This window comes from Polyodon spathula, chromosome 34 (assembly GCF_017654505.1).
Source record: "Polyodon spathula isolate WHYD16114869_AA chromosome 34, ASM1765450v1, whole genome shotgun sequence".
NCBI classification, from domain to species: domain Eukaryota; kingdom Metazoa; phylum Chordata; class Actinopteri; order Acipenseriformes; family Polyodontidae; genus Polyodon; species Polyodon spathula.
In genome coordinates, this window is record NC_054567.1 from 2272124 (window position 1) to 2290185 (window position 18062).

The 18062-nt window shown below is 42.4% G+C and overlaps 2 protein-coding genes across 7 annotated transcripts in view; one reads left to right on the top strand and one right to left on the bottom strand.

Moving 5' to 3' along the window:
* LOC121303624 (astrotactin-2-like) overlaps positions 1 to 18062 on the bottom strand; it is a 728767-nt gene that overhangs the window by 270643 nt on the left and 440062 nt on the right. For both annotated transcript variants that reach the window (XM_041234419.1, XM_041234420.1), the window contains 3 exons: positions 15670 to 15794; positions 14525 to 14629; positions 7587 to 7766 (listed from right to left, as the gene is read on the bottom strand). In XM_041234419.1, the coding sequence (XP_041090353.1) occupies positions 7587 to 7766; positions 14525 to 14629; positions 15670 to 15794 (410 nt within the window). The remainder of the gene's footprint in view (positions 1 to 7586; positions 7767 to 14524; positions 14630 to 15669; positions 15795 to 18062) is intronic.
* LOC121303625 (E3 ubiquitin-protein ligase TRIM32-like) lies at positions 2317 to 5424 on the top strand. Of its 5 annotated transcripts, none has more exons than XM_041234423.1 (3): positions 2317 to 2401; positions 2511 to 2596; positions 3044 to 5424. In XM_041234423.1, exon 3 carries the CDS (start codon positions 3063 to 3065, stop codon positions 5007 to 5009), a length of 1947 nt encoding a protein of 648 aa, XP_041090357.1. In that variant the 5' UTR covers positions 2317 to 2401; positions 2511 to 2596; positions 3044 to 3062; the 3' UTR covers positions 5010 to 5424. The 5 variants fall into 5 exon arrangements, with proteins under 5 accessions (XP_041090357.1, XP_041090360.1, XP_041090356.1 ...); XM_041234426.1 differs by having other exon boundaries at positions 2323 to 2401; positions 2511 to 2582; XM_041234421.1 differs by having other exon boundaries at positions 2330 to 2401; positions 2514 to 2596.

An 18062-nucleotide genomic window follows, 5' to 3' on the forward strand; every position in this document is an offset into this window, starting at 1 on the left:
GTTGCTTGGTAATGCAGTATGTACCCTCATCAGCATGGTTGCTTAGTAACGCCGTCTCTACTCTCATCAGCATGGTTGCTTGGTAACACAGTCTCTACTCTCATCAGCATGGTTGCTTGGTAACGCAGCCTCTACCCTCATCAGCATGGTTGCTTGGTAATGCAGTATGTACCCTCATCAGCATGGTTGCTTTTTAAAGCCGTCTCTACTCTCATCAGCATGGTTGCTTGGTAACGCAGTCTCTACTCTCATCAGCATGGTTGCATGGTAACGCCGTCTCTACTGTCATCAGTCTCTACTCTCATCAGCATGGTTGCTTGGTAACGCAGTATGTACCCTCATCAGCATGGTTGCTTGATAACGCAGTCTTTTGGTGTATCCCCCTTCCTCGAGAACATTTTGGACAGTGATTAATCTGATCTAAATTATTAATTACACTTTGAATCAATAAAAGAAAAAGAAAATAACATTAATTTTAAATGACAGAATTTGCTGCTTGAATTAAGAACCCAGCAATGAATGGAGTGTGCATACAATCACATGCTGAATATGACAAGCTTCAGTTTCTTTTACATCCCCACACAGTGATCTTATCAGTTTTATATTGCAGGATTTAGGGTTAGGGTTAGGGACATATAAGGTCTCACAGTGACAGAATAGGAAACACCTACTTCATCAGGACAGCCGTGAAGCCAGCTTGATAAGTCAAACTCTATAAAGCAGAAATAGCTCGTCATTTCTGATGGGTTACGATCAGGAAATGAGCTTTTGCATTATTGTGTATAATTGTCCTCTGGTTACAAAAAACAAACAAAAAATAAATAAATAAAGCTAAGTTAAAACGTGTGGTATTTTTTTAATTTGTTATTTATTTTGTGTTCTTTATTTTTAAAAGGGGCATCTGAAAACTTTCTACATTCTGAACAGGCATGCAATTTATGCACTAAATTTGTAATTACTGTCAAATACTGAAGTACAATATGAATGTTACTGTTGGGTAACACTTATATTGGTATCTGAAAATGGCACCATTGGGAGTGCTACCAGTCATGGCTTCTTGCACCACATATTCACTGCCGAAACATTCCTAATCAAACTCATAGTATCGTTATGAATTTGGTAGCTAAACAGCTTTCAGTATGCAAGACTGCATATTAACCTGTTCTACACTGTTTACTGTATCATCCTGTAATAATTCCATATTGCTCAACTAGCATATTTTTTAGGCTACAGAGACCTCTTGTGGCCAAACCAGAACTGCTCATTTCTACAAATATCAACCTTATTAGGTTGGCTTTTTTTGTGAGGAAGGATACCAGTGGAATTAAGGCCAAGGACTATGCCAGAGCTGAAAAATGAACCCTAAATCTATATAAATTATAACTGAGACAAATGATTAAACAAACCTGAAAAAATACAAAGACTGTAATATCGCAGCCAATAATTTAACAAGGTACTATGCACATTATTTCTTCTTCTTCTTCATTTACTTACTTTGGCGTATTTTGCACCACAGCAAAATGTTGTTTGTGGTGCACATTAATCAGTCTCCCGATATATGTGTGTGTGTGTGTGTGTGTGTGTGTATGTGTGTGTGTGTGTGTGTGTGTGTGTGTGTGTGTATATGTGTGTGTGTGTGTGTGTGTGTGTGTGTGTGTATGTGTGTGTGTGTATGTGTGTGTGTGTGTGTGTGTGTGTGTGTGTGTGTGTGTGTGTGTGTGTGTGTGTGTGTGTGTGTGTGTGTGTGTGTGTGTGTGTGTGTGTGTGTGTGTGTGTGTGTGTATGTGTGTGTGTGTGTGTGTGTGTGTGTGTGTGTGTGTGTGTGTGTGTGTGTGTGTGTGTGTGTGTGTGTGTGTGTGTGTGTGTGTGTGTGTGTGTGTGTGTGTGTGTGTGTGTGTGTGTGTGTGTGTGTGTGTGTATGTGTGTGTGTGTGTGTGTGTGTGTGTGTGTGTGTGTGTGTGTGTGTATGGGCCATACCCAAGTTCAGTGAATGCACCAAACCCTCACAGTTCAATTTTAAATTATTATCAATGTATGTATGTTTTTTCTTTTTTTCTTTTAAACATTTGATATGTCAATGTCAATATGTTATAAATAAACGTGCAAGAAATTCCAAGTTTTTCTCGCCTTCAAATCACAGCATACACGTATCCTGAAACTGCAAATCCCATGAACACATCTTTGTACACACGTGACAACCGATTGATCCAGTTTGATTGATATAAAATAAACTACCAATGAGCTTCAAGAACAGGTCTCAGCGACCGGAAAAGCCAATAACACCACGGGAAAGGCGGGTTTTAGGATCCCGGACGTCACGGCTGCAGTTGCAGTATTTCCTTTCAGAACAGAGACGCGAGAAGTGTCTGCTGAGCGAATTTGACATTGAAGTGGAGCCCTGGTAAGAATCTCAGAAAACATTGCCGACTATCATTAAACACGAAAGCCGCATTATTAGTTTGCAAAAATAAATAACAGCGTTTGATATGAGAAAGTATCTGTTTTCCCAGCAGAGCCGGATGTGCGAAGGGAGGCCTGTCTGTGGCAGTGACGCAGTATCAGTGTTGGTATCTCCCTGCTAGGTCTGTTTTGCACGGTATGCACACAGTTTGGTGGACAACTAAAAAAGAAATAAAATGGCAGAAATAAGCGTGCTTTATCCACAGATGAAAATAATCGGCTTGTCAGCCGTCACGACCGAGCTTGTTTGTTTAAAATATGGTTTGATAATATTCTTGCTGGTTGTGCAGTCTTATTTTCTCTCCTTGATTTAATGTTTGTAACAACAGTGAACGTTTTGATAAAACGTGGCACTCACTGATTGTGCTTTACACTTGAAATATATCTAATAACATCACCTAGAACACGCGACGCACGTGGTTTAGGGTGATTTGTTCATTTTTAAATGGCTTCATTAATTCAAACTGAGACTGAAACAGTAAGGTTCAGACTCAGGGAGTGTTTAAAACCATTTGATACAGTTTGAAATGGAGGGAATCATCATTTTCCTAACTGTTTTTTTTTTTTTTTTTTAATCTTTCAGGGAGTTGTGCTGTACAACCATGGCCACTGGAGCAGTCCTTGACCCAGATATCATCAGGGAGGTCCTGGAATGCTCAATCTGCATGGAGACTTTCAACCAGGACCAGTTACGGCCCAAACTCCTGCAGTGTGGGCATACTGTGTGCAGGCAGTGCCTGGAGAAGCTGCTTGCAAGCACCATCAACGGAGTGCGCTGCCCCTTTTGTAGCAAAGTGTCCAGGATGAGTAACATCTCCCAGCTTGCTGATAATTTTACTGTTCTTAAAATCATTGAGTGTGCAAGCTCCAGTGCAACAACATGTTTGATGTGCAGAGTGTGCAGGAACAGACTACCAAAGCAGTACTGCCAGGTGTGCAGGTTGGTGCTGTGTGATGCCTGCAAAGCTGAGGGACACGAGCAGCAAGGCCACCCTGTGCTTGCCATCCATGCTGCGGCCGAGCAGCGCAGGAGAGACGTGGGGGAGAAACTATCTGCTTTGCGGCAGATGATGCAGGATATACAGAAGAAGAAGTCTGCTCTAGATGGAGTTTTCAGAAACCTGCGGTTAAAGTACAAATCCGTGCAACAGGACTATGCTAAAGCTGAGCTTGGATTACAGGACGAGCTGACAAAGTCTCGCAAGGCTTTTTACGGTTCCTTGTCAGAAATTGAAAAACTGAACAACCAGGTTCTCGAGGAACAGACCTATCTTTTAAACCTGGCGGAAGTCCAGCTGGTGTCGAGATGTGACTATCTCACCATGAAAATAAAGCAGGCAGATATTGCCCTGCTGGAAGAGGCCATTGACGAGGAGGAGCTGGATTTGAAGTGCAACCTTCCTGTGCTTCTGAAGCTGCAGGAGCCTGAACTGGTCCAAGCTGAACACCTGGAGCCTCTGGGTGTGGGGCAGGTCAGAACAAACCAGGTCACTGTGAACACGGAAGAGGATTACCAGGAACAGGCACAATCTTCGTTCAATTTGTGTCGAGATGTTGACATGGTGGCTGAAAAAACTTGCTCTTTGACAGCGTCGCCAAGCTTCAAACCAAAGGCTGCGGAGTCAGGGGCTTCTGGATCACAGCAGTGCCAGTTCATTAAGAAAATGGGCTGCAAGGGCAATCTGCCTGGCATGTTTAATCTCCCTGTTAGCTTGTGTGTTACAATGCAAGGGGAGGTGCTCGTGGCCGATCGTGGAAACTACAGAATTCAGATTTTCAATCGGAAGGGCTTCCAAAAAGAAATCCGACGAAGCCCTAGTAGCATTGACAATTTTGTTCTCAGTTTTCTTGGGGCAGATCTTCCAAATTTGATACCACTGTCTATAGCCGTTAACAGTCAGGGTCTGATAGGCGTCACAGATAACTATGACAATTCAGTGAAGGTGTACACACCTGACGGCCACTGTGTAGCATGCCACAAGAACCAGCTGATTAAACCGTGGGGCATTGCAGCAATGCCTTCAGGACAGTTTGTGGTCACGGATGTGGAAGGGGGCAAACTGTGGTGTCTTGCGGTGGATCGCTGTGTGGGGGTTGTGAACTATAGCAGGCTGTGTTCAGCTGTCCGCCCCAAGTTTGTTACCTGTGACAGCAGCGGGACTGTGTATTTCACTCAGGGTCTGGGATTAAACATAGAGAACAGACACAACGAGCATCAGCTGGAAGGAGGCTTTTCCATTGGGTCTGTGGGTACCGACGGACAACTGGGCAAACAACTGAGCCATTTCTTTTCAGAAAATGAGGACTTCCGCTGCATTGCTGGAATGTGTGTGGATTCCAGAGGAGATCTACTGGTCGCAGACAGCGGTCGGAAAGAGATTTTGCACTTTCCCAAAGAAGGGAGTTTCAATGCCTTGATCCAAGAAGGGCTAACGTGTCCTGTTGGTCTTGCCATAACTCCTAAAGGCCAGCTGTTGGTGTTGGATTGCTGGGACCACTGTGTAAAAGTGTATACTTATCACCCAAGAAGACAGTCATGCACAGACTAGGGCTAAAACCCCAGAATGTCGTTTTGCAATATATTCAACATCTCTCTTCTGTTTCCATTCATATAGGAAACGATATGCTTCAAATTCAGGAAACACTGCTACTATATTTTAGTGCAGAAAGCAAAATATTGGTGTTAAGTGTATGTCCAAAAAAAAAAAGTGGCCACCCCTTTATGTTCATATGTTAATAAATAAATAAATAAAACACCACACACATCAGCGTAGTCAGCTGGTGACCGTTTTAAAATGAACTAGTCATGTAATTACTGCAGTAACGTTCCCTATGCATTTATACATGTTGATGTAAAAAAGGATGGTGACTAATTAGATTCTTCAATCATATTGAAATATGCAGGGAGTCTGGTCCCAGGTACAGGACAAACAGATTACTCGTTCTTACAATTTTTGCATGACTTTAAATACCCCTCTGTATAGATGGTCCACCTCCTCTTTCTCTGACACTTAACCAATAGCAAAGGTACAACACATTGTTCTGTTACCATATACTATAAGTATTTAATTTAGTGTGTGTGTATAGTCTATTATGGTGACCTCTGAACTCTGTGCATTCCTCTTCAGACCCCTGGTGCCCCAAAGGGTCCATACATCTGGTTTTTGTTATCTTCCTTCCTATTTCTCTGTATTGCTTAGGACCCTTTGAGTCCAGTGGCATTATCTCTTATTCTCCCCGAGAACCTTTGGGTCCAACAGCAGTCCCTGGCAGCCTTCAGCCCCTTTATGCTTTCCATTCCAAAAGTCTTAGAGCCTGACCCCTTCTGGTCCACAGCGCTTTTATAGCTTGCAGTCAATACTGGGCAAGAAGCTTGTAGGCACAAGGGCTATATCAATTGTTAGCAGTACATGCAATTTGAACCAAACAGTCTGCTACTGCAATATTAGTCTCTTTTCAGAAATGAACATCAGCATAGCTCAGCCAGTCCACACGTGTAGCAAGCTGCTAATCAATTCTCGTTCCATGTTTTCCAACACGTCTAGTTTTCATATCACCAAATGTGTGCATTCTCAACCGTTTGTGTTTTGTGTTAAAGAACATCTTTACACCCTGACTTGTGTGGATTGTTTGATACCTTTTGAGTGCAATAAATGTGAGACTACAGAAAGTTGTGTTCATTTCAAACCTGCTTTACCTTTCAGGTAGTCAATAGGTGTGTTTGCTGTGCTGAGAGGGAGCTGGTCACAGTGTTTTGTATAGTGTAAGGATACATTATAGTGTTATGACAAATTAATACAGTGTGATCAGACATTTCTGCATTACTTCAACACATATCTGAACATTGTTTGTTCTGGACACGGTGGACACCAAAAGTCATTCCAGTCGAGGCATTTGTTCCAACAATACCCTTTAAATCCTTGATTGAACCAATTAAACCTGTAGCCAGGCACTATCCCTACAAATCTGTTGTAAAAAGCACCCCTGAAAAAAAGTTTGTGCATCCAAACAATACAAATCGTCCCTGTCTTTCTTAAACTGAATTCTAATTATATTGATGCCCCCTAAAACAGGGACACAGCTCAACACAGAACTGCACACGCAACAGTACTGCGCATACTGCGCATGCAGTACTCGTCTGCAAATGTAACAAGTTTGCTTACTACACACCAGAACCTAAATCATTAATGTATGTTAGGAATAGCAGAGGACACGACTGACAGAGGGTAAGAGGAGTTTGGAGAGCTCAATGATTAGTCTGTAGTTCAGAAACCTTGAGGATGTGGTTTGAAAAAAATCCAGATCATATTCCCACTGCAACAATGTTAGTGCTGTGATCAAAATGAGTGGCTTTTGATGGAAAGAAGACGAGAAGTATTGCAGGAGGGAGACAGTGGAGATGTGAACTCAGACTAGCAAAAAAAAAAAATACTAAAGTGCTCCCATCTGATTTATAACCCAGTGCTTGAATAAGTCTACTGATCATATTGGCACTTGTGCTCAATTTTAGCAGGTCACACAGAGAGAGGTGCACAATATTCTACCCTACTGCATTGCCCTGGGATTTCAGACAGCTGTATATACTGTACCCAATATCCCCTCTGGAATGAATTACTCTAAAGAAACCACTGGCACATGAAGTTTGCAAACTATGCACTATTCCCTACCAACATCAAGCTTGTACTGTATGGGTATTATCAGTTAACCCCACATACCCCTGACATGTGTTTTAGATAACAGCCTCTACAGGCTGGCCTATAATTGGGTACTTAATGCAATTTGTTTTTGTTTTTTTAATAAGTTTGTTTTTTATATTCTCCCAGGCATACACAAGTAAACCCCTTAGAGAAAGTAGGGTTTGGAATACCCCACTGGCACTCCATTATAATACCTGTGAATTAAAGAAACCAAAGAACCGCAAGTGATCACAGCATGACCAGCAATGGCAACATAGAGGATTGGACCACACACTGCCCATGTACCAGGGCAGAGGGCTGGCTGCGAACCAGCGACCACACGCCAGAAACAAGTGCCTTAACCACTATGCAAAGGCTTGTCTGCATTCATGGCAATAGATTCCATACTGCATGGATGTCAACATCATTGCAGCCACTGGCTGTGCTTACCTTTCTGGTACTGGAGCCAGAGCTGCTGCTGAACCTTTTTGCTGGGAAAGTATATGGTGCAGGTGAGCTCGGAGCCATACAGGGCCTCAGCAATGTAGTGTGTGCCATGCTGCTGGATGAGCGCAAGCAGCTCCTCTCGACTGCTGTCCACGTTTAGCACCTTCAGCACTGTAGAGAACCCTGGGAGAGACACGTGGAATACTCTTACATGCTACAATAGAAAAGCGCTGCTTATTTTAAGAGGTTACAGGTGTTGATTTAAAAAAAAAAGTATAATAAAATCTACCAGTTTCTTTCTGGTATGGAATAATTTCCTGAAACTGAACAACACAGGAAGTGAATTCATCCAAGACACTTCTAGTCTTTTAAATGTCTGCAAAGCGCCAGAAGATCGTCAAACTGTATAACAGTGATAATACTGCTGAGAGGCAGAGGTATGTATTCATCCTGGATTACTCTCACATGCGCTGAGAGGCAGAGGTATGTATTCATCCTGGATTACTCACACATGCTGAGAGGCAGAGGTATGTATTCATCCTGGATTACTCTCACACGCGCTGAGAGGCAGAGGTATGTATTCATCCTGGATTACTCACACATGCTGAGAGGCAGAGGTATGTATTCATCCTGGATTACTCTCACACGCGCTGAGAGGCAGAGGTATGTATTCATCCTGGATTACTCTCACATGTGCTGAGAGGCAGAGGTATGTATTCATCCTTGATTACTCTCACACGCTCTGAGAGGAAGAGGTATGTATTCATCCTGGATTACTCTCACATGCGCTGAGAGGCAGAGGTATGCATTCATCCTGGATTACTCTCACATGCGCTGAGAGGCAGAGGTATGTATTCATCCTGGATTACTCACACATGCTGAGAGGCAGAGATATGTATTCATCCTGGATTACTCTCACATGTGCTGAGAGGCAGAGGTATGTATTCATCCTGGATTACTCTCATACCGCTGAGAGGCAGAGGTATGTATTCATTAATACAAGATGACTTGGAAGCAATGCACCATGTGACAAAGCCATAAATCATAATTACAGAACGTGTTCCAATTAAGGACCCTAATTGATCTAGCAGATGGTAATTCTCTGATTGCAGTTAGGGCATACATTTCAAGAATGTCTGGTGTAATGTCTGAAACATTAGGATGGCTGTCCTCATTTTGTCAAGTAATTTGATCAAGTACAATAAGGCGAGCATATAAAAATGAATCCAAGGGCCTCAAGTCTGATGGGCTAGGGGGCCATAGCTTGTAGGTGTCATGTATAATAACCTCCTATTGCTGCAAGTAGTAGCAGAAGCGTATTTGTAACAGAGGGTCAAGAAGGTTTTAAGGGGTTTGAGCTTGTGAAATATGAATAAACATTTTGCTCATACTCCATTTACAGTGTAATTGAGGGCATGTGGTGATAGTACCTTTAGAAAATGAAACACATTCAGTATTTGGAAAGAGTAAAGAAAGGAGTATAATTGTTACAATATGCAGGTGGTTTGTGATCCCACTTCCAGAGGACTAGTGCACCTGCTGAGATACTTTCAATGTGTTCAGTTAAACTGAATGTCGCGCATCCATGCTTAGTTATACCATATCGTCTCCATGCATTCCACAAACACTGTAACACTGGCCACTGTAGTTTATATAGCAGGGTACTCAGGTACTCCATAACACCTTCATCAGATTACTCACATGAAATTGCCTTTGCGTGAGCAAACTAATGGCTCAGTACAAGGATTCCACGTGTATGGAAAATGCTGCTGATTCTGTTTGCACGCTATTATAGTGTGTAAGAACCAGGCTCATTGGCTCATCATCAGCATAACATCTTTAATAAACTGCTAGAAATCCACTGAACAAAAAAAGCTTTTATGAAAGTACGGCACACAGAAGTCCAGTCCCACATGGGGTGCCATGTTTTAAAAAAAAAAAAAAAAAGCATTCATATTTTAACATGTCCTTTTTTTTTTGCAGATTTAAGTTAAATCTTGTATTTTTTCCCAGATTTAACTTAAATCTTGTATTTTTTTCCCAGATTTCTAAATGTTGTGAAAATAAATACATATTTTTTTTATGATGTGTACATTCAGACATAATTTATAAATCTGGAGTTTCTATGCAAATGAGCTCTGCCCATTTTGTGCTTTCACACGATTTGATTGGCTCTTGTAAAGCTAATCTGGAAATATGCACATTTCAGCATTACAAGAGTCAATCAAATCATGTGAAAGCACAAAGCAGACAGAGCTCATTTGCATACAAACTCCAGATTTAGCTGGCCAGTTAAATATTTATGTAAATGTTACATCTGTTTTTAGAGATTTAAGATTTAGTTAAATATTTAGCTAAATGTTAAATCTTATTAAGAAGTGTAATATTTAGTTAAGAACATAAAAATATAAAAACGTTTACAAACATGAGGAGGCCATTCGGCCTATCTTGCTCGTTTGGTTGTTAGTAGCTTATTGATCCCAGAATCTCATCAAGCAGCATCTTGAAGGATCCCGGGGTCAGCTTCAACAACATTACTGGGGAGTTGATTCCAGACCCTCACAATTCTCTGTGTAAAAAAAGTGCTTCCTATTTTCTGTTCTGAATGCCTCTTTGTCTAACCTCCATTTGTGATCCCTGGTCCTTGTTTCTTTTTTCAGGTTGAAAAAGTCCCTTGGGTCGACATTATCAATACCTGAATACCTTGAATGCTTGATTCAGGTCGCTGCGTAGTCTTCTTTGTTCAAGACTGAACAGATTCAATTCTTTTAGCATCTCTGCATATGAGATGCCTTTTAAACCTGGAATAATTCTGGTCGCTCTTCTTTGCACTCTTTCTAGAGCAGCAATATCCTTTTTGTAGTGAGGTAACCAAAACTGAACACAACTTGTTGGCCTTTTTATAGCTTCCCCACATTGTCTAGATGAAGACATTTCTGAGTTAACAAAAACTCCTAGGTCTTTTTCACAGATTCCTTCTCCAATTTCAGTATCTCCCATATGGTATTTATAATGCATTTTTATTTCCTGTGCACAGTACCTTACACTTTTCTCTATTAAATGTCATTTGCCATGTGTCTGCCCAGTTATGAATCTTATCTAGATCATTTTGAATGACCTTTGCTGCTGCAAGTGTTTGCCACTCTACACTCTGACACTATTTTTGTGTCGTCTGCAAATTTAACAAGTTTGCTTACTATACCAGAATCTAAATCATTAAAGTAGATTAGGAATAGCAGAGGACCTAATACTGATCCCTGTGGTACTCCACTGGAAATCTAAATAAACCATGTCATATGCTTTGCAATTATCCATTATCGATGTTGCATCCTCAGAAAAATCAAGCACGTTAGTTAGACACAATCTCCCTTTCCTAAAACCATGCTGTCTCCCAGGATACTGTTGCCATATATGTTGCGGGAGAGGAATGCGACAGCGACGACTACAGGATGAAAAGGAGGAACTAGAGCCGAGGAGGGAGGAGAAAGAGCCTTTGCCAGTCCTCTGAGGAGATGCTGGACTGGGTGTCAGACCTGGAGTGGAGCAGGGAGGACCTCCCATTGGTTGTTGACCTGCTGTGGGCCAGAGATGGGGAACGCTAGGAACAACATTTCTACCCAGTGCCCTCAACTACCTGGCTGCCGATATGGGACTGCCCCAGCTAGTTGCATTCCAAGTGGGAGGAGAGACGCCTACCTGCATCCTCATTGGGCTGAAGGGAGACGACTTGCAGCTCCCATCTCCACCAGCAGAGGAAGAATGCATGCTGGTTAAGCCAGAGGGAGAGGGGCTGTTGCTGCCGTCTCCAGCGCCAGAGGGAGAGGTCCCACCGCTGTCTCCAGAGCAGGAGGGAGAGCCGCACCAGTCCCCTGCAAGTGAGGGAGAGCCGCACCAGTCCCCTGTAATAAGGGTAGACTACACGCCACTCCCACCTCCGCCGCCAGGAGACTACACGCTGCTCCCACCTCCATCGCCAGAAGCAGAGCAGCAGGAGCTGCCTCTGCCTCCACCACATCCACCGCCAGAAGCAGAGCAGCAAGAGTTGCCTCTGCCTCCGCCACCTCCACCAGCAGAGGGTGAATGCCTGTTTGGTCCCTGTCCACCAGCAGAGGGTGAATGCCTGCTGGGTTCCTGTCCACCAGAAGAGGGTGAATGCCTGCTGGGTCCCTTTCCAACAGCAGAGGATGAATACCTGCTGGTATCACTTCCCCCACCAGCAGAGGATGAATGCCTGCTGGTATCACATCCCCCACCAGCAGAGGATGAATGCCTGCTGGTATCACTTCCCCCACCATCAGGGGGAGAGGAGCAGGAATTGCCTCTCCCTGCACCAGAAGGACCAGGAATAGATGCTGACGGTCCTCAGCAGCCCATGCAACCGCCCGGCTGCAGTGGCCGAGAAGAGGGCCAACACCCGCACCCCAATTTGTCCTGACTCCCTGCCTCGCTTCACCCAAGGATGCCTGCCTCGCTTCGCCCAAGGATGCCTGCCTCGCTTCGCCCAAGGATGCCTGCCTCGCTTCGCTCAAGAATGCCTGGCTCGGTTCACCCAAGGATGCCTGCCCGGTATCGCCTGGGGTTGCCTGTTGCTCCGCATTGCCTTGGGTCGCCTGCCGCTCCGCATTGCCTGGGGTCGCCAGCCCCTCCGCATCGACTGGGGGAGCTGCCGGCTATGAAAAAGGGGGGAGGGGTCAGGAGACCACCTTTCCCTGCAGCAATTTTGCTGCAGGAGTTCTGGGATTTTAAGGATTTTAAGACTTTGAGCAGGACTTTTGGGATTTTAAGGGGGGAGTTGGTCATTGAGGCCATGTGTGCTTTGCACAAGGGGGGGTATATGAGGCAAAGTGTCTGCCCCTGTGTATATTTTGTGTTATATGTTGTATGCTAATGTTGGTGTATAGTCATTGGTACACAGGATATAAACGGGTCTTTGTAACACGAGTGTTTAAAATGTACACTGAATAAAAATATAAACGCAAAATGTAAAGTGTTGGTCCCATGTTTCATGAGCTGAAATGAAAGATCCCAAAAATTCTCCATACATACAAAAAGCTTATTTCTCTCAAAGTTTGTGGAGAAATTTGTTTACATTCCTGTTAGTGAGCATTTCTCCTTTGCCAAGATAATCCATCCACCTGACAGGTGTGGCATATCAAGAAGCTGATTAAACAGCATGATCACTACACAGGTGCACCTTGTGCTAGTGGCAATAAAAGGCCACTTTAAAATGTGCAGTTTTGTCACACAACACAATGCCACAGATGTCTCAAGTTTTGAGGGAGCGTGCAATTGGCATGCTGACTGCAGGAATGTCCACCAGAGCTGTTGCTAGAGAATTAAATGTTCATTTCTCTAGCATAAGCTGCCTCCCTCCAACATCATTTTAGAGAATTTGGCAGTACGTCCAACCGGCCTCACAACCACAGACCACGTGTAATCGCACCAGCCCAGGACCTCCACATCCAGCTTCTTCACCTGCGTGCTTGTCTGAGACCAGCCACCCAGACAGCTGATGAAACTGTGGATTTGCAAAACCAAAGAATTTCTGCACAAACTGTCAGAAACCATCTCAGGGAAGCTCATCTGTATGCTCATCGTCCTCACCAGGGTCTTGACCTGACTGCAGTTTGGCGTTGTAACCAACTTCAGTGGGCAAATGCTCACCTTCAATGGCCACTGGCACGCTGGAAAAGTGTGCTCTTCACGGATGAATCCCAGTTTTAACTGTACTGGGCAGGTGGCAGACAGCGTGTATGGCGTTGTGTGGGCGAGCGGTTTGCTGATGTAAACGTTGTGAACAGAGTGACCCATGGTGGCGGTGGGGTTATGGTATAGGCAGGAATAAGCTAAGGACAACAAACACAATTGCATTGTATCGATTGCAATTTGAATGCACAGAGATACCGTGACGAGATCCTGAGGCCCTCTGTCGTGCCATTCATCCGCCGCCATCACCTCATGTTTCAGCATGATAATGCACGGCCCCATGTCACAAGGATCTGTACACAATTCCTGGAAGCTGAAAATGTCCCAGTTCTTCTATGGCCTGCAGACTCACCAAACACGTCACCCATTGAGCATGTTTGGGATGCTCTGGATCGACTTGTATATGACAGCGTGTTCCAGTTCCCACCAATATCCAGCGAAGGAGATGTGTCACGCTGCATGAGGAAAATGGTGGTCACACCAGATACTGACTGGTTTTCTGATCCACGCCCCTACCTTTTTTTAAAGGTATCTGTGACCAACAGATGCATATCTGTATTCCCAGTCATGTGAAATCCATAGATTAGGGTGTAATGAATTTATTTCAATTGACTGATTTATTTATATGAACTGTAACTCTGTGATTGGTTCCCTTTTTATTTAAGTGCAGTCTGTTTTTTTTTTTTTTTTTTTTTTTTTTTTTTTTTTTTTTTTTTTTTTTTTTTTTTTTTTTTTTTTTTTTTTTTTTTTTTTTTTTTTTTTTTCTCCTTAAATATTTAAGTTCACAAAATTCAGATTGATTTGCGAACAGCTAAATTTTGATTCTCAAAATAAATATTTAACAATATATATATATATATATATATATATATATATATATATATATATATATATATATATATTTTTAAATAAAGATTTAGCATTTAAATGTTGAAAAGTTGCTAAATATTTTAAGATTTATAAATTATCTGAATGCACACATTTTAAATTGTTTTTATTTATTATCACAACATTTATAAATCTGGGGAAAAAATACCAGATTTAATTTAAATCTGGGAAAAAGTACAAGATTTAAGCTAAATCATGAAAAAAAGACGTTTTTTTTTTTTTTTACACTATGGCACCCCATAGTCCCAGGTGTGTGTTTAGAAGCAGGCATTGCTTCTGCAGTTAATAAATCCTGGTTATTATTAAAAATGTGGTTCTGTTATTTGTGTGTGTGTGTGTGTGTTTACCTGTTGACAGTGTGATGGCGCTGAGCTTCACCTTGTACAGGTTACTGCGGACTCTCCACTGTTGCACCATGGGGTATCCCATAGCTTCACTGTGCTTGGCTTCTCCTGTGTTACCAATACAGAAAATACACTGTTAAAAAGAGCTGGCCATTCACACACCAGTCGCAGCCTGGATCCCAAGTTTACCAACCATTACCATTAACCAACCAGCTGCTTCCTGTGTTGACTGACATGCTTTCAGCCAGTCACATGCTTTGACCCAGAAGACACTGCTGAGGTGAAATGTGTGTGGTGATTAGGGGTTAGTAATGAGGAGGCTGCACCTGTTCTGTGAAGAAGCAGGCTTGGTTCTAATAGATATGAGGTAGTGGTGTCCAATTATCAGACATTATGGACTGTTTTTAAATGTGCTACAGTCTCTGGTCATTCCGTCTGTGTTGGTGTGAAAGGGAAGGCTTGTAAGTGATGTCACACCAGGAAGGAGAAATGACACAGACAGTACTCCAGGGTATGGAAGCACTGAAGCGCACGTTTAATAACAAAATAACAGATTTAAACAAACAAAATGGCACAGTGGCCAAAACAAACAGACATGGAACAAAACAATTACCTGCTAGCCAAAAACTAGCACAAGTAGCACGTGTTGTCTTTCTGGTTTCTTTTGCTTTACCTCCCGACTCTCGTTCCGCCTCTGAACACACTAACCCCGTTCAGCCAAAGCTGCTTGTTTTTATATTGCGGCCGAGGGTTTAACTGGCTATGAAATACCTAGTTTACCCCTTGCCCATATTCGGCACAGGGTTTCTCATATGCGTGGTCAACAGCCACTTTGTCAATAATCACTTGCTGTTGACCACGCATTGTCATGATTTTATTTTGATGGGGAATTCTAACCCCATCCAGGCTACAAAACAATAATAACAAAACATTGTGATTTTACATACTAAACCATACATTAAAACAATAACAACACAACACAAATACAAACTAATACATATGCACACAGGGGCGGGGTGTACCCCCGCACAGTTGGGTATTACTGGTGAAGGTATGGAATATGTAGCAAATGGAAGTAAATTATTTTGTCAGTTACAATCCCTTTAAAACAAGTGTATAGGCAGATATCGCATTCCTCATACAATTACCAGTCAGGAGAGGCAGGTTGGGTAACGGCTCCGACAGAACCCCTCGACACTGCTCCTCGACAGGGAGGGGAATCACCATTAACCCATCGGCAAGCTGGGGGAAATCTTTTATAAAGTTGTTATCCCTAAAAAGAGAGGGACAAGACAGCATGCATTACTCTGTGGTGAAGGCTGCAGAGTCAAGATGGATGCTATTCCCCTTCAGTCATCTGGCTACAATCGATCAACACCTCACGGAAAGGGAACCCTACAGATGAGTCGCTTTACAGGCAGAGCTTTTCCTTTGAAAGCTCAACATCAGGAAATTCACTTTGAATATCTTTCCTTCTCACTTTGACAAAACTATTTGTATTTTGTATCTCACAGTTTTTTTATATAATTTCCCAGATCTTTTAGTTGCCACTACAACAGCTCTGACACTCTTAATCAAGCTCTTTAATGCATGGATTAACAAAACTGACAGAGGTGCAAGTACAATAACACAGGCTTGCTGCAGCAGTAACCAACTCAGATAATTTACCGTCTTTAATGCATGGATTAACAAAACTGACAGAGGTGCAAGTACAATAACACAGGCTTGCTGCAGCAGTAACCAAGATAATTTACCGTCTTTAATGCATGGATTAACAGAACTGACGGGGATGCAAGTACAATAACACAGGCTTGCTGCAGCAGTAACCAACTCAGATAATTTACCGTCTTTAATGCATGGATTAACAGAACTGACGGGGATGCAAGTACAATAACACAGGCTTGCTGCAGCAGTAACCAACTCAGATAATTTACTCTTTAATGCATGGATTAACAGAACTGACGGGGATGCAAGTACAATAACACAGGCTTGCTGCAGCAGTAACCAGCTCAGATAATTTATTGTCTTTAATGCATGGATTAACAAAACTGACAGAGGTGCAAGTACAATAACACAGGCTTGCTGCAGCAGTAACCAGCTCAGATAATTTACCGTCTTTAATGCATGGATTAACAGAACTGACGGGGATGCAAGTACAATAACACAGGCTTGCTGCAACAGTAACCAGCTCAGATAATTTACCGTCTTTAATGCATGGATTAACAGAACTGACGGGGATGCAAGTACAATAGTACAGGCTTGCTGCAGCAGTAACCAGCTCAGATAATGTACCGTCTTTAATGCATGGATTAACAGAACTGACGGGGATGCAAGTACAATAGCACAGGCTTGCTGCAGCAGTAACCAGCTCAGATAATTTACTGTCTTTAATGCATGGATTAACAGAACTGACAGGGGTGCAAGTACAATAGCACAGGCTAGCTGCAGCAGTAACCAGCTCAGATAATTAACTGTTGGGAGTTGGGAGTAGAACCATGAAATTGTATCGTAAGAGGCTCTCTGTACCATTAATATGTGTTCTTTACTATCTGAAAAGAAACCATGAAGATATAGGGTGAGACTCCTTGGAAAATGGAATGTTATTTAGTGAGTTTGGACAAGAGCATCTTGTGTAAAGTGCCCTGATTTGATTTCCATGCTGCCAGTGATCTTGCAGATGAAGTGGCACACACATGAGAAGTGCAGCTGTGCAGGGTTACCTAAAGCCCTTTTCATTTCTGTTATAACAGAGCATGAGTGGGGATTGAACAATAGAAACAACCGTCATAACACCGTCAAGAAACTGGTCTGGACAGATTACCAAACTTGAACCCTTAAAATGAGTGTAGTTAACAAGGATTAGAGTTAACAGGAAGTGTAGCTAATAAGGATTGTGTTAACAGGAAGTGTAGTTAACAAGGATTAGAGTTAACAGGAAGTGTAGCTAATAAGGATTGTGTTAACAGGAAGTGTAGTTTAAGGATTAGTTTAACAGGAAGTGTAGCTAATAAGGATTGTGTTAACAGGAAGTGTAGCTAATAAGGACTGTGTTAACAAGAAGTGTAGTTAATAAGGGTTGTGTTAACAGTAAGTGTAGCTAATAAGGATTGTTTAACAGGAAGTGTAGCTAACAGGAAGTGTAGCTAATAAGGATTGTGTTAACAGGAAGTGTAGCTAATAAGGATTGTGTTAACAGGAAGTGTAGTTAATAAGGGTTGTGTTAACAGTAAGTGTAGCTAATAAGGATTGTGTTAACAGGAAGTGTAGTTAACAAGGATTGTCGTTAACAGGAAGTGTAGCTAATAAGGATTGTGTTAACAGGAAGTGTAGCTAATAAGGATTGTGTTAACAGGAAGTGTAGTTAACAAGGATTGTGTTAACAGGAAGTGTAGCTAATAAGGATTGTGTTAACAGGAAGTGTAGCTAATAAGGATTGTGTTAACAGGAAGTGTAGCTAATAAGGATTGTGTTAACAGGAAGTGTAGTTAACAAGGATTAGAGTTAACAGGAAGTGTAGCTAATAAGGATTGTGTTAACAGGA